Source organism: Amblyomma maculatum, chromosome 4 (assembly GCF_055883805.1).
Source record: "Amblyomma maculatum isolate TAMU_Amacu chromosome 4, ASM5588380v1, whole genome shotgun sequence".
In the NCBI taxonomy this organism is placed as follows: Eukaryota; Metazoa; Arthropoda; class Arachnida; order Ixodida; family Ixodidae; genus Amblyomma; species Amblyomma maculatum.
In genome coordinates this window covers 58,253,900-58,268,444 of record NC_139347.1, presented here as the reverse complement: position 1 = coordinate 58,268,444, position 14,545 = coordinate 58,253,900, and the positions used below count along the sequence as shown (strand labels likewise).

General features: G+C 50.5%; 1 protein-coding gene across 1 annotated transcript; it reads right to left on the bottom strand.

Annotated features, from left to right (window-relative positions):
* Positions 1 to 5,136: 5,136 nt before the first annotated feature.
* LOC146191152 (membrane metallo-endopeptidase-like 1) lies at positions 5,137 to 7,428 on the bottom strand. Its single transcript, XM_084600280.1, has one exon. It carries the CDS (start codon positions 7,426 to 7,428, stop codon positions 5,137 to 5,139), a length of 2,292 nt encoding a protein of 763 aa, XP_084456406.1.
* Between the last annotated feature and the right edge of the window lie 7,117 nt (positions 7,429 to 14,545).

The following is a 14,545-nucleotide window of genomic DNA, read 5'->3' as shown; positions in this document are numbered from 1 at the left end:
AAGTCGACAACAATAAAAATGATGATGATGACATTATATTTGTCGGTTCTGGTTCTGTTCTCATGGGCATTTTCCCCCATGTCCGTTACCATAGTCGTATAACCGTGTTTTCTTCGTTCATTATCATTATAAATTAACGTACAACAAACATTTCGTCTAAAGAAGTCAAACAGAGCTTTGGCTAAAAAGAAAATGGCAGTGAAAGGAACTGCGCTGTAACCGTCTCGCTTCTCCATGAGCACCTCACCCGCACCGTGAGTACGGTGGTACGGTGCAACGTTTTTAGATTAGGTCACGTTGGTACGGTGTTTCTTCTAGAGTAATATACCATCGGGCATCAGGTGGTGAGTGACGGGGGCCTGGAAAAGCCACCCGTCACTCGGGGGCGGGGGCTAGCCTGTCACCCAATTTTATTGCGAAAGCAATACTACTCGCACTTTCAAGCCTTCGCGTGACCCGGCCGCAGTTACGCCTTACCCACATGACACACGGGCTGGCAAGAGCTGCCAACTTGGGTCTGCCCCGCCGGGGTGGCGCAGTGGTAAGACGCCCGACTACTGTGCCGGAGTTCCCGGGTTCGAACCCGACCTCGGCGGCTGCGTTTCGATGGAGGCGAAACGAAGTGGCGTCCGTGTGCTGTGCGATGTCAGCGCACGTTAAAGATCCCCGGGTGGTCGAAATTACTCCGTAGCCATCCACTACGGCTCCCCTTTCTCTCTTTCTACTTTCACTCCCACCTTCCTCCCTTCCCTTACGGCGCGGTTCGGGTGTCCACAGAGCAAGTGTGACAGTTACCGCGCCTTTCCCTTCCTGTGAACCAATTTAACTTAACTTGGGTCCCTCGTTTCACATGGGACGGTAATGTCAGAATCAGCCTGCTAGAGGACCCTGGCATTCACGTTACCCCTATAAACCACTAAGGCACGTTCATATGAGTTGGTTAAAGCGGGTCTTTATATGTGGGCTAAGGAAGAAGAAAAAGAGAAGAACGCTCGGTCACCCGCAGCTAATGCTTTCGCTCAATATTTGGTACAGCAGCGTTGAACCCTTGCAATTTTTTATCTGTTGAAGGCCATCATTGCACTCGCCACGGCTTAGGTGGTGGACGACGGCTGTTGTTGGGGCGCGCGTCTTTCTCTCCCTCTTCTTTTTCTTCTCTTTTTTCTCTTCTGTCCGCACGAGGCAGCGGAGGTGGCTCAGCTACAGAGCCAGTAGCAGGCCCGTGCATTTTCTTTTCCTTCTTCCTACAGCCACAACAACAGAACAAGTGTGACAGATACTGCGCCTTTCCTGCGAGCCTATTATTATTATTATTATTATTATTATTATTATTATTATTATTATTATTATTATTATTATTATTATTATTATTATTATTATTATTATTATTATTATTATTATTATTATACGAGGTTAGTCGAAAAGGCGTATGTACTGCTTTTTCTCTGCATGCGTCTGATTGATCGCCTCTAATTTTTTTTTCTGAAATTCACGGATGTTTGATCATCAAGCCTATTCCCAAAAACATGCTGGTCGCCATGAAAGACGCCGTCAATTTAAAGCTCAAGCACTGGACGATTCGTACTCCACTGCCGACCGTGTAGTTTACGTAGATGCGGCACGACAGGACGCCAATACCTATGTGGCCGCTGCCGCCACACCACTTTCCACCCTCATCATCGCTGCTGCTACCATACGCAGTGACCCCCCCCCCCCCCCCCCCTATTGCAGCAGAAGAGACAGCCATAGCGCTGGCCATTGCCGACCCCGGTACGTGAAGCATTCTCTGTGATTCTAAAACAGCGATCATAAATTACTCAGCCGGTTTCGTGTGGCGTCCGGCTGCCTATGTACTGCGCGGCTTCATGCCTACCCATCCAATAAACCTTGGCTGGTTTCCTGTCCATGCGGGAAACGCTGGAAACGAGGGGGTCGACCGTCTAGCCCGAGGACTAACAAGCCGGCTGGTCACCCCCTGCGCTCGGGCCACGCGCGCTGAGGCCCCTCAGACCTTTGGTGAAATCACAAATCTTTGGATATGCGACATCTTTTTCCGCACCCTCACCCGGACCTCACTCGAATGCAGGCTACAGCGCTGCGCCGACTCCAGACCCAGTCGATTCTCAGTCATTCGAGATTGTCATTGATCACCAATGGGGAATATCAGCCCACAAGCCCAAATTGCCCGCAGGCTGATTGCCACACAAGCACATATCTTATGGGGCTACGCGGGACATCCGCCACCTCAAACTTTGCTGCCAGCCTCCTCCGAGGAGGCTGGAACATACTCCTATGTCGACCAGATAAAACGACACAACTGGCACTCGCCACATGGGCTCAGGAAGTCGCTCCCGTCTGGGGGCCACACCAAGCCCACCTGCCCTAACCGACCATATCCTAGGCAATAAAGTTGTTTCATTCATTCATGCCTGGGATTCCAACGTGGCCAGGAATCCACCGCAGTGTGACAGCGTGGTAACGTAGTTTGGTTTCGTTTTTTGTAGACCATGCTGTATAGTTCGGTAGGAATGCGGCGCGTTTGAATGGCAAGTATAGCTTGTATTGAATCTGTGTATATGGTATGTCTTGAACGGTTAAGGGGTGCTATAGTATCATTCAAAGTTTTCTCATTTTGCGGTGACCTCCCTATTGTGCAGATGGAGTAGATGGTGACGACTGCGCTAAAACTGTTTTGCCCTTTTCCAAACTGTGAGCTTGGCTGATCCAGCCACCAACTCACAGGAGTCTAGTCAGGAAGCCAAAGAGCGGTATCTGGGAGGCATTCCGCTCGGGTCAGCAGCTATCGATTGGGTGGATTTATTTTTGCCGTCTCTAATATCTATAAATGGCACGAACATCGTCTGTAACAGCTAAGCCTGGCAAGGGCTTCACGTGCTCAACTTGCCTTCTAAGTTGCGGGGAGTCCACTCCCAACTCTCATAAGGCTCAAGTCCAGGGAATCGGTATACCGGTACCCTAAGCACAATTCCATCGTTGCAGCCGGAAGCGTCTAGGCCCCGTGCTTGTGACGGCAAATTTCGCCCTTCTGTGCGCTCTTGTACAGTCAGAACCACTATAACGATGCTATAGCGATCGATCCCATAATATCCCTACACTTCATTGCCTAACAAATTAGGGGGCTGCTAGCTCACCGTGTCGCGCGCCAAGATTTTAGCGTTATGTAAGAGATTTATAATGCTGCTCAGACAACAGTCAAAACATCGTGTATGTAAAAAAGTGGCAGAATATTGCGATACTCGGTAATCATTGGTACTATGAAATTTGAGCACAGCTCTTTGGGTACTTTGGGTTTTCCCTATTCTGATGTAAAGAATTCACGCAAGCACGCACGCACACACGCACACGCATGCACGCACTATCTCTCACACACACACACACACACACACACACACACACACACACACACACACACACACACACACACACACACACACACACATATATTATATATATATATATATATATATAAATATAAATATATATAAATACCCAAGCAAGTAGCAGGGGGGACAGCGGCCGATGTAGCTCAGTTGGTAGAGCACCGGACGCGATATTCGGAGGTCGTGGGTTCGGTTCCCACCATCGGCACGTTGTTTTTTCTTCTACTTTGTGTTTAATTATCTTTCCCCTAAACAGATTACATTACTAATTTCTGGGATTATCCAAGTAAACATTAAAAAAAAAAGACATAAAGTACCATCCCCAACGCTTTCCTTGGCCTCGCCGACTGTTGGCTTCTTTCCTTCACATATATATATATATATATATATATATATAGCTGCCCGATCTGGCCTTCAACCTGGAGGAGCGAAAAAGTTACGTGACACGCCGCGCGCCTCTCTGGGGAGGATTAAGCGAGTGCGTACGCTCTCCTAGCAGCTGTGTTGAACCACTTGATATGTGAATATGAGATCGGTATGAAGCACAGTGGATGGAGAACAGCGCAAGGCAGCTGGCTCGGGTCACTGCGAAGGGGATGAAGAAGGGGTGTTCTTCATCCCTTACAGGGCAAGCAAAGGCTAACCATGTCGGGCAATAAAGTTCAATAGTCAAGCCAAACCGTGTCTAATCGCGTAACCGAGCTATCGCTCAGACCAGTGTAAATTCAGCCGGATTGAAATGCAGCACTTCTTTCACACTACTCTCCCGGCTTTTCTTCTTCAGCCACTGACCTCACTTCTCCCCAGTCGTGTCTCCCTCCTCAGCCTTTCATTTAGCGCGCCCTCGTTTTCTGCCATTCCTCTGCTCTCTCTATAAAAGTATACTCTTGTGGTCGTCACCTTTCGGCTTCTTAGCATCACCTCGTAGTTGAGAACTATTCGGTACTCATAACAGCCTACAATCCCACTGTTGTCAGCAACAGGGCATTTCTATCGTGGCAGCCACTTTCGGTTGCGCATGCCTCCCTTCTCGGCACACCCTAAACCAATAAACCACCCTTTACCTTTCGTACGTTCTTGCTTTCACCTAAATGAGGGAACGGGGTTTAAAGCTCGTCACTTTGCCTCTTGCTACCCATGGCAGGCAGCTGGTAACCGAATTGCTCTTCTATGGGTACACTCGATGCGATAGCATTAAGAGGTTCCCCGGGATCGCAAAGCAAGCTGGCATTCACCAGACTACCCAAGACACCTGTGTTCCATAGTACTGTGGTGGCATGGGGGATGTCGAGCAGAATCTTGCTCTCTAGGTTGGCCAGTCTGACTGAAAATATGCTTTCTTGGACCACCGTACAGCTAGCTGCCCAATGGTTACGCCGATGGTGACGCCGCTACATAGATCAACGCACAGATAGATAAGTGTAGCATGCACACAGAAGAAAACATAACAAAATTGTGCTAAATATAGCCATTGCAAAACGCAAAACGCATTGCATATAGGCAAAACGGTTTGCAAGAACCTGTTATTACACATGAATCAACGCGCACGCAGCAGAAGTCCCGCCAATAAATGCACTATACAAAGAAGCCAGTAGTAAGCTTGTTGTTCAGGTACGAGTTCTTTCCCGTGTAAGATTAACATCCTGCATCTGCCGGTCGGTTTAATGCGGTGACTGAATGCCGCCAAAAAATATTCAGAGGTTACAGAAGCGCGGCTTTTCGCAAATGAAAATAGTCACAGTATCATAAGAACAACCGAAAACACGAGATGATATAGCCTGGCATAGATCGTGGTAGACGCAGCCCTGGCGTCGGAACACTGCAAGCTCGACCCGATAGATACGTTCTGATATTGGGCGCTAATGGCACTGGCGAGTCCGGAGCACTTAACCGGCAAGTACCCGAGCGGGTCCGTAGGTGAGCAATGGAAGGCCTGCTGAAATATCTTGGTGCGCCTCAAAGACAAGTTGCAGAGCGCTTTACGCCTGAGTCTTTGCTCCTCATTCCTGGTGCACCCATCCAGGCAACTGCCCACGAAGAAGAGCTGAACCGGCGATAGAGAAACGGAAGGCAGCAAGAAATCGCCGGACGGCGCTCGCGCCATCTGGAACATCTGGAAGGCCTTGAGTAGGGCACCGGAGCGGAAAAAGCTCTCCGCGGGGTCCTTCATTTCGAAAGTGACGTTATTAAAGGCCTTGTTGTAACAATCCATGTACGAGCGAAACTTGCGCTCTGTGAGCGTGTTCCAAGTTTCAGCGGCTCTATATTTGTTACTGTAAAAGCCTTCGTAGTAGATAGCATAAGCTATCTGCGTCACAATGCGGCCATAGGATAGCGCAGTCGGAAAGTTTTCTGTTGAGAAAAGAGGTGGCATAAAAATTGACAATGGGATGAAGAGAACGTTGTTGGTGTAGACGTAGCGAACGTTTGGGACGCTTGACCATACCTCACTTGGGTAGATGTAACGGTAGGCTTTCTCGCGCCCGAAATGGTTTAAGCTTGCCGACACGCTGATGTATAGGGTCGTGAAGGGCATCGTGCTGTCGATATCTGGAAGTCGGTCGTAGGGTTCCTCGACATCCCTGTACCTGAAGCGCGATAAAATGCCCACTTCGCTAACTACCTCACGAATGCGCTTTTGCATGCTGCGCATGGTAATTTCGTCCATCCAAAATAGGTCTTCTAGTTGAGCCCGCATAAAAAGCTTAACAATCTCGACGATACTTTCGTACTGAGCAAGGGTAGTCTTATCGAACCTTTGGTACATGTGGCGGTCCAACAGCAAGGCGAAGAGGCGGTAAGTCTCATAGTAGCACACGTCCCTGCGAAAGACAATATCCGTGACATTGGTGGTCTTGAGCCTGACAGACGTTTCTTTCATGATCTTGCGAAGCGCCGGACTTGTGCGCCGTCCAAGAGTCTCCACGATCACCCAAAATAAGTAGCTGGCTACTGCTTGGACGTACTTCGGGTCGCTGATCATAATCAGTGTCCTAGACAAAGCATCGAAGTCAGCGACGTGGATCATCGCCTTTCGGCTAAGCAGTCGTTTCTGCGCAGGGTCTAGAAAGTTTCCAATAGCTTGAAGCAGCGGCCATCCTTTATGGAACGGATTCTGGGACAGCACTTTCATCCTGACGACGAGAAGCTCGTCGTCTTTTACTTGGATGGTGTTCAACTTGTCTTCAAATGTGGTTATGTTTGAGGCAGTGGCGATAGGTAGTCCTTGCGGGAAAACAGCGCCCAAGACATCGTTAATAAGTTGTAAACGGAAGCTAGACTGTGCGGTATTAGCATAGCGTAAGTACCATGGATGATAGCGCTCCCCAGTCGAAACACTTAGTGTGACCATGCCGCTGTCGAAGGTCATCATAAAAAACGGATGTATGAAGTAGGACATCTGGAGTTCAACGATTATCCTGTAGAGATTGTCGATCGTGATGTTCGATAGCACATTCGGCCAGTCGAAACGCAGGCCATTTTTGATGAACGTTTTAAGATCGTCAATGCTCGTGTCCATTTCTTCGTTGAAGGAGGACTCGCAGGACTTGTAAAACGACATTGCCTTGACAATGTTCGGTGGGTTTCTGCCTTCACTCGGTAGGTACACGGAGAGATTGACCAAGGTCAACGAAGAACTTACATCGTTAAGGTACTCCTGGTCCCAGCCATGGCAGACGAAGTCGTAGAAGTCGACGCACGGCTTGACCCGGTCTTCGATGGTGCGCTTGATGTAATCAGCGGCGGTGAAGCAAACCTCCGAGTTACATTGTCGGTCGTACGGCTCCACGATCACGGCGAAAAGCACCGAGGAAAGGCAATAGACCACAGGCAGTGCAGACATGCCTAGCAGAGACAAGGCCATGGGCAGTGTGGGAACCGGAATGCTATCAGGTGACACTGCATTGTTGGCGACTGGTGCTTTGTCGTTGTCAGCTGCATCGACTTCCTCGGACTGCTCGCCGTGTCCTTTCAGCGCAGCGGCGTCGCCTTTAGCGCCAGGCGCAGCCTCTCCCTTGTTTGCCATAACCACAGGAAAAACTGTGCTGTAGGTGTAAACCTGCAACAGAGTCGCAACCAGGAGGTTATTAGGAAGTCTAGTCTATGCTCCATACTTCGGTCCAATGTTGCTGCCGTCCAACTTTCACTCCACGCGGTACTACATAAAATTATCAGGAAAGATGAGCTGCTCTGCATCAGCACAAATACAGTATATTTTCTCGGCTTTGCCTGTTTGTTGCACTTGCTATTGGTAGTAGAGTAGTTCATCCCAGAGCATTGTACCGTAAGTTAACCGGGCTAGCTCATGCTTTCGTTGTACAGGCGACTTCACCTAGCAACAAACAATACGCTGTTCAAGGAGTTACATACCATGCAATCCAATTAGGAGACAAGTAGGACGCGATCAGTGGACTGTTCTGAAATGAAAACCAGCAGGATTTCAGCGCGTGCTCTTCAGAAGAGTTCTTCTTCTTCTCGCCTTTTCCTTCCTTGCAGAGGCTGATCCATGGCACGGCTTTTTCCTTCCCGCTAAAATATGTATCGCCTGCTCTTTTGTCAGAGTGCCCTTTATCATATGTTACGGACAGCTTATCATTCTCTCCCCCCCCCCCCGCACACACACACCCTCTCTCTCTCTCTCTCTCTCTCTCTCTCTCTCTCTCTCTCTCTCTTTTTTTTTTTTTGATGGACAATTGAGGTGTAGAATATGGGCGCACAAAGTCAAAGGAAACCGAAGAAGGGTTATGGGGAAGCCTCAGTCCGCTAGCTAGCAATTCGACAAGTGGACTTCGTCTCAGCAGCGCGGTCATCTCTAGCCCTGTACATTTAATATAAGTCCTTTGCTCCCGAAGAAGAAAAATGTAGACAATTTTGGCTGACATTCTAATATCGTGCGAAAGAGAAGTCACGCGGGTTTTGCTCTTTTGTCGCCTAGCTTTGTGTAGCTGGCTCAAATGGGACAAACAGTTGTTATCGACGATAGCTACCAAGGCGTTTCGACGCCGCGTCAGCGTCTCGGTTATCGGCGTCGCCGGAGGCGCAATTCTGGCTAACAGCAGACTGTTGCTGTTGTTGTGGCTGTAGGAAAAAGGAAAAGAAAATGCATGGGCCTACTACTGGCTCTGTAGCTGAGCCACCTCCGCTGCCTCGTGCGGACAGAAAAAAAAAAATAGAGAAGAAAGAAAAAGAAGAGGGAGAGGTAGACGCGCGCCGCAACAACAGCCGTCATCCACCACCCAAGCGGAGGCAAGTGCAATGACGGCCTACAGATAAAAATTCGGTGGCTGGCTAGCCCCCGCCGCAAGCGGCGTTGACCTACCGTCCCAGCCCCGTAGGGCCAGGAACTGCCACCCTTCACCACCTCCTCCCTTGCCTGCTAACAGCCTGAGGGGCGAGTTAGTGCATGATGAAATGAACGGCGGCGCAACAAGGACACAAACAAGAAAGGGACACCGCATGCGCACCGGTGTCTCTTCTGGCCCTTGAAGCGAGGCGACACTGAAAGACGCAGGTATCTGGCGGTGCAAGATCTCAGCGTCGACGCCGGAAATAATTCGCAGAACTGACGATAGCAGTCACAGTCAAGTTGCCTCACTTTCTTGGTCGAAAAAATTGCTGTGGCTCAACTCAGCTCAGCCAGGTTACACAGAGTGAAAGATCGGTTAACCATTGTTACACACAGTTAGGCTTGTGTTCGTCTCCACTCTGTCGCCCTGTCTATAGCCAACGCGGCATCATTAAACCTGCACTTGATGGCGCATTCCACGTTTCAATTGCCTTCGGAAAAACTAGAATTCTAATCCGTGCTGCGCCTAGATTATTTCTCTGCAGGAATGTATGCGTGCTGACCCATGTTCTGTTGCCGTAAACAAAGTATAGCTTTTGAGTGAACCTCCTTTTAACCGTGTGCTCTGTGCTGTCGCGCGGAAAAGCGAGTAACGACGTGTTGTAACTGAAGTAAGACGCATAGTTCGTGCTGGTTAGATCGACATGTCGTGCAAAGATATAATCAATGCAAGATGCACTTCCGGTAGTGGCTTGAAGAAGGTTGTCAGCAATTTCGGCCCCAAATAGTTCGCGCACGAACACGGGAACCACTATGATTTCTTAGCGTCGACGTAGCATTCAAATCACCGCACATGATGAGGGGAGCGTCCCGCCCCAGCTAAATCTGAATTTGTGCACGTACGTCCATCCCCTCGAGACACAACCCAGCTTCGCATCAGTCTCCCCTCGGGACCGATCCGGGAGGCCAAAGAGATCCGCGCCCTTGGCCTCTTCATACCCCATCAACGCAGAGTTGACACCACTCTGGCCAAACTTCGCATGGTGGGAGACCAGGTGGGCCGTATGGTCCGCCGGGTCTCCAACAAGCGGGGCGGATTACGAAGCAAGGATGCACTGCGGCATGCCCATGCTTTTGTAACGAGCAGAATCCTCTACTCGACACCCTACTTGTACCTGCGTAAACACGATGAGGATCAATTGGAGGCCATCCACCGGAAAGTCATCAAGCAGGCTCTCGACCTTCCGGTCAGCACGTCCAACCAGAGACTTCTGGCTCTGGGCGTGGTGAACACGTTCCGGGAGCTACGAGAAGCCCACTTACTAAGCCAATACACGCGTCTTACACAGACCACGTCCGGTCGCCGCCTCTTGGACCGGCTACACATCAAACAAGATTACCACATTGAGGAAAGGGTGAGAGTGCCAGAACTCTGGAGACGCGCCCTCCAGGTCCGACCCCTTCCCCGCAACATGTCCAAAGAAGACCATAACGGTCGTCGTCAGGCGCGTGCTGAAGCGTTGGAGCGATACTATGGTCACCAGCAACACGTGTATTATGTGGATGTTGCCGGCCCTTACCATGGGGGGTGGTATACGGCTGCAGTCGTACACAACACAAACACGGTTAACGGGCTAACTTTCAAAGCCTACAGCACAACTCACGCGAAGGAGATTGCTATCGCTCTGGCTCTCAGTATTCCCAATTCGAAACACATCATCACCGACTCGCGAGGGGCCTGTCGGAATTATAGGCTGGGATGGGCTTCCCCGCTTGCCCGGCGTATATTGCAATCTAGCTGCCGATACATAGACCCAACTCCCCATAATCTCATTTGGGCACCCTGTCACCAGGGACTCAGGGGAAAGGAACAGGATGATCAGGCCGCTCGCGCACTCTCTCCCCGGGCTATCTCCTTGTCCTTGGAAGCCTACTCCCAATCAGACAATCTGGCTCTTACATTCAAAGACATCACCGATTACTACAAGGAGGAGCACAGGCGCTACCCGGCCCTTTGTAAGGGACTGGATCGCGCTGACGAGCGCCTCCTCATCAAAATTTTTACCAATACAGTACTGTGCCCGGCGGTGCTTAAACATTTCAACCCGTCCTTTGATGGTGCGTGCCAGTACTGTGGGAAGGTGGCTGACACCTTTCACATGGTCTGAGCGTGCCAGTCAAACCCATCCATTCCCCCCAACCCCAATCCAACTAGAGAGGACTGGGAGGCGGCCCTGCTCGGCTGTCAAGACCTCAAGGCTCTAAAGGCCTTGGTTCAACGGACGCGGGCGGCGTTGCTTGCCAATGGGGCCCCGGAATAGGGGCTCCAGTTAGTATTGTGAGGGGGAGACCGATACGTCTCTAACCCAAACATCTCTGTAATCATTTAATTGTTATTTATAAATGTTTTAACCACCACCACCACCACACGCAATGCATGTGCTCACATTTGCGTAACTCATCGGTTCCGAGATACCGGATTTTCGCCCTGTTCCCGGACAAGTGGCGATCACCGCGATTCTTATTTGACAGGCCAGGTATAGCGCGCGCGAGAGAGAGAGAGAGAGAGAGAGAGAGAGAGGACAATAGCCAGGACAATAGCCTTAGACACTATAGAGCAGCCCAAGTGGGAAGGGTGGGAGGCAGCCCTCTTTAGCTCGGACCTCGAGGACCAGCGAGCCCTCGTGGAAAGAGCGAGGGCGGCGGCCTTAGCCAACGGAATCCCGTACTAAGGATCCGACCAACCTTCCCATAAATCCCCCTCCCTTTTGTAGCGAGAGCTAAATTGGCGGCAGTCTCGCCATTTCGCCGTGCTTGTCCGAAGAGTGAAGAAAGAAGAAGAAGAAAAAGAAGAAGGAAAAGAAGCAGGAAAAGAAGACAGATAACTCAGTTGGTAGAGGCGAACGATAACATCGAGTTGCTAGGACAGAAGAATCGTTCGAACGTTGTGACGGCAGTGAGCCCCGGAGTTCGACGTACATACTATGTTATACCACTAGAAATCTTCTACACACCAATGGCAATGGTCAACGACGAGAGGCAAGGGGTCCTCATACGTGACATTCACGAGACAAGAAACGCTTTCGCATTATATATTTGTGGCACATGGAATCTGCCTGCACTACGATGTAAACGTTTTCTCTTTTCGCTTTTAGGGAAGATGCATAAGCAGAAGAAACCACACATATGCCATTAAAAGCATATAAGCAGCAAATCAATGCTATGCAAACGCCCTCTTTACCCACGGCGTTTATCCGGTTTCTCTGAATCAAATTTTGTAAACTCATATCTATTCCTGTTGCACCTAATTTGTTCTGTCCGCATTTGCTGTGTTGCCGGCTGAAGACGTCCCTCTACTGTTTAATTCTCGAATGCGTTCAGTAGGGCACTATATCTTGATCAAGGGAAAAAGGTTGCGACGCGTGTAATGTGCTCAAAAGCAGCAAGGAACATGGGGGGGTTAGTCCATTATTATAATTCATAAAATATATTAAGGTACGTCACACAACGCAGTTCCTCCGTGAATTTTATACATGGCATCAAAATACGATTGCAAGGGATCATTCGTTCCACTTCTCCGGCACGATCCAGTTCCGAAGCGCATTCACAATAGCGGTTCATATCATAATTCTGCGGCGAAAAAAATACAGTCCCGCAAATACTCATCAGGAATAAAATGAGCGAATTTTCTATCGGAAAATAAATTACCGCCAACTAACCTGACGTGTCAATGTATAGGACGGAGCGCACTTTATACTCTTGGCTGCTACATATATTAGTTCGCGATAAATATGATCAGTTTCGTACTCTTCGCACAACTAGTCCATACCTCGTAGCTGTCGCATTGGCATGTACCGATGAGGACAAACGTAAACGCAGCACGCTATTTCCTTCTAAAATTTTTCACGCGTTGAGTAACTAAAACTGGATATTATGGTAAGTGCGAACCGGTAGTAGACGCCAGTGGGCTTTCACTCGGACAAACATTGTTTTCTTATCTCCAGTGCAGAAGACGTAATTTTGATTTGGAGGGAAAAGCACGCTCATTTACTTATGTCCGCACCTGTACGTACGTGTAAACGCAGATTAGGCGTTCCATTGTCACTATGACAATCTAGTAATTTATTAAGCAAACTTCCTCAAAGTTCGTAGAGCCTTGAGCACAGCTGTAATTCGAGCCAATTCTTGCTTTCATTCCCTTGGAACCTTTTACCTGCACGTGCATGTATTGTATGTCACTTGGAGGTAAGCCTTAAGTCGAAAGAAGAAAACAGGTAGCGGTGGGTGCCACTCCTTATACGCGCTCGTTAATAATACATTATCTCTCGTGAGCGCGAGCGCAGTGTTCGTATTGCAATGATTGCGCGTAGCTCATTGTCGCTATGTGATCGCGGGCTCCTGGACGACGCAACACGCTGCTCACTGGCTCCACACGTGGTAGACTTTTCGGTAGCCGCTGGCCGAATCGCATGTGACGTATGTTTTGTTCCTGCCCATTCTTAAGTCCGGCGACGACGAGTCGGTGCGAGTGGTGCTCGAGCGCTTGCGCGACGCCTTCTGCTTCGGGGGGCGCGACTGAGGCGACTTGGAAGAGGCGCCGATTAGCATGCTGGGGTCGGCCCCTTCGTTGCCCATGGATACGGATGAGTCAGCCACCTTGCGCCAGTCTTCCCCCTTGCGGTAGTATCTCTGCGGGGACGGCTTCTTGATTGGCGGCGACATAGCTCCTGAGAAGTTGACCGTGCGCTTCGAAGTGACGATGGAACTCTGCCTCCGCACAGGAGCTCCCAGCTTCGGCGTCACGGAGCCCTTGACGCCACTCTTCAGGGGCCTCAGGCCAGGTGCGCTGGAACCAGGTGCAACGGTGGCGAACACAGAGGTGCTACGGTCGACCCTGGTGCGGCCAGTGCTCATATCCATCTCACCTTGGGGACGTACGGATTGGCTCCTTCGCTGGCGGTTCTTCGGGCTCGGGCCGGGTGGCGTGACTGGGCCTGTGTGCTTCTCGGCCAACTCCACGGGAAGCGGTTCTTCTTGGAAACCGATGTGCTTTTTCGTGCTTTCCGGTGTCTCTCTCTTCGAGATACTTTGGGGGTCGGCGCTGCGCTGCGTCACCGTCCTCTGGGTCGTCACCTCACCACATTCTTCGTTGCTCGTTGCGTCGTCCGTGAGTGTCGAGTAGTAGGGGTTCACCTGAAGGTGCCCCTTCCGTATCCTCGAGAATAGTGAGCGAAAAAAGCCACGCTTCGTCTCCTTGGGGGCCTCCGTGGTGTTAGACGGCGGAGGAGGCACGTGTGTGGCAGCGTCGTATTTCTCGAACATCATGCTGGCCTTGCGGAGCTGATACAGGGGCGGCCCACCCAAGTGAGTCGGCGGGTCTTTCATCTTGAGGCCCGTTACTGGCTTCTCCCTTATCTGGTGCTGCTGTTGACTTCCGGGGGAGGTAAGTTCAACTGGTACTGCGGCACGTTCCGGGCTGTGAACTGACACGGTCTGAGTTGCAGCGGGGACCACGGGTGAGCTCCCCATCAGCATGTCTCTCACGGCCTGTCGCCTGTGCACGCCTTCCGGAGGCTGCACGAATAGCACGAAGAGTGCGACCAGGGTGCCTAAAAAGAAAAACACGACCATGCAGAACTGCTTGCCGAAGATCAGCAGGATGACGATGAACAGGCCCACGGAGGTGGTGAGCAGAAGCCAGCAAGAGAATACCGAGTACTGGTCCCTGTCCAGTCGAGATATGTACGTATTCCAAGTTGGCCTTCGCGTTGTCTTCAGAGCGCTGCGCACCCGTTCTGGGCGTAGGATGCGCGACCTGTAAGAGACGAGCACGGAACACTATAGGTCGACGACGGTG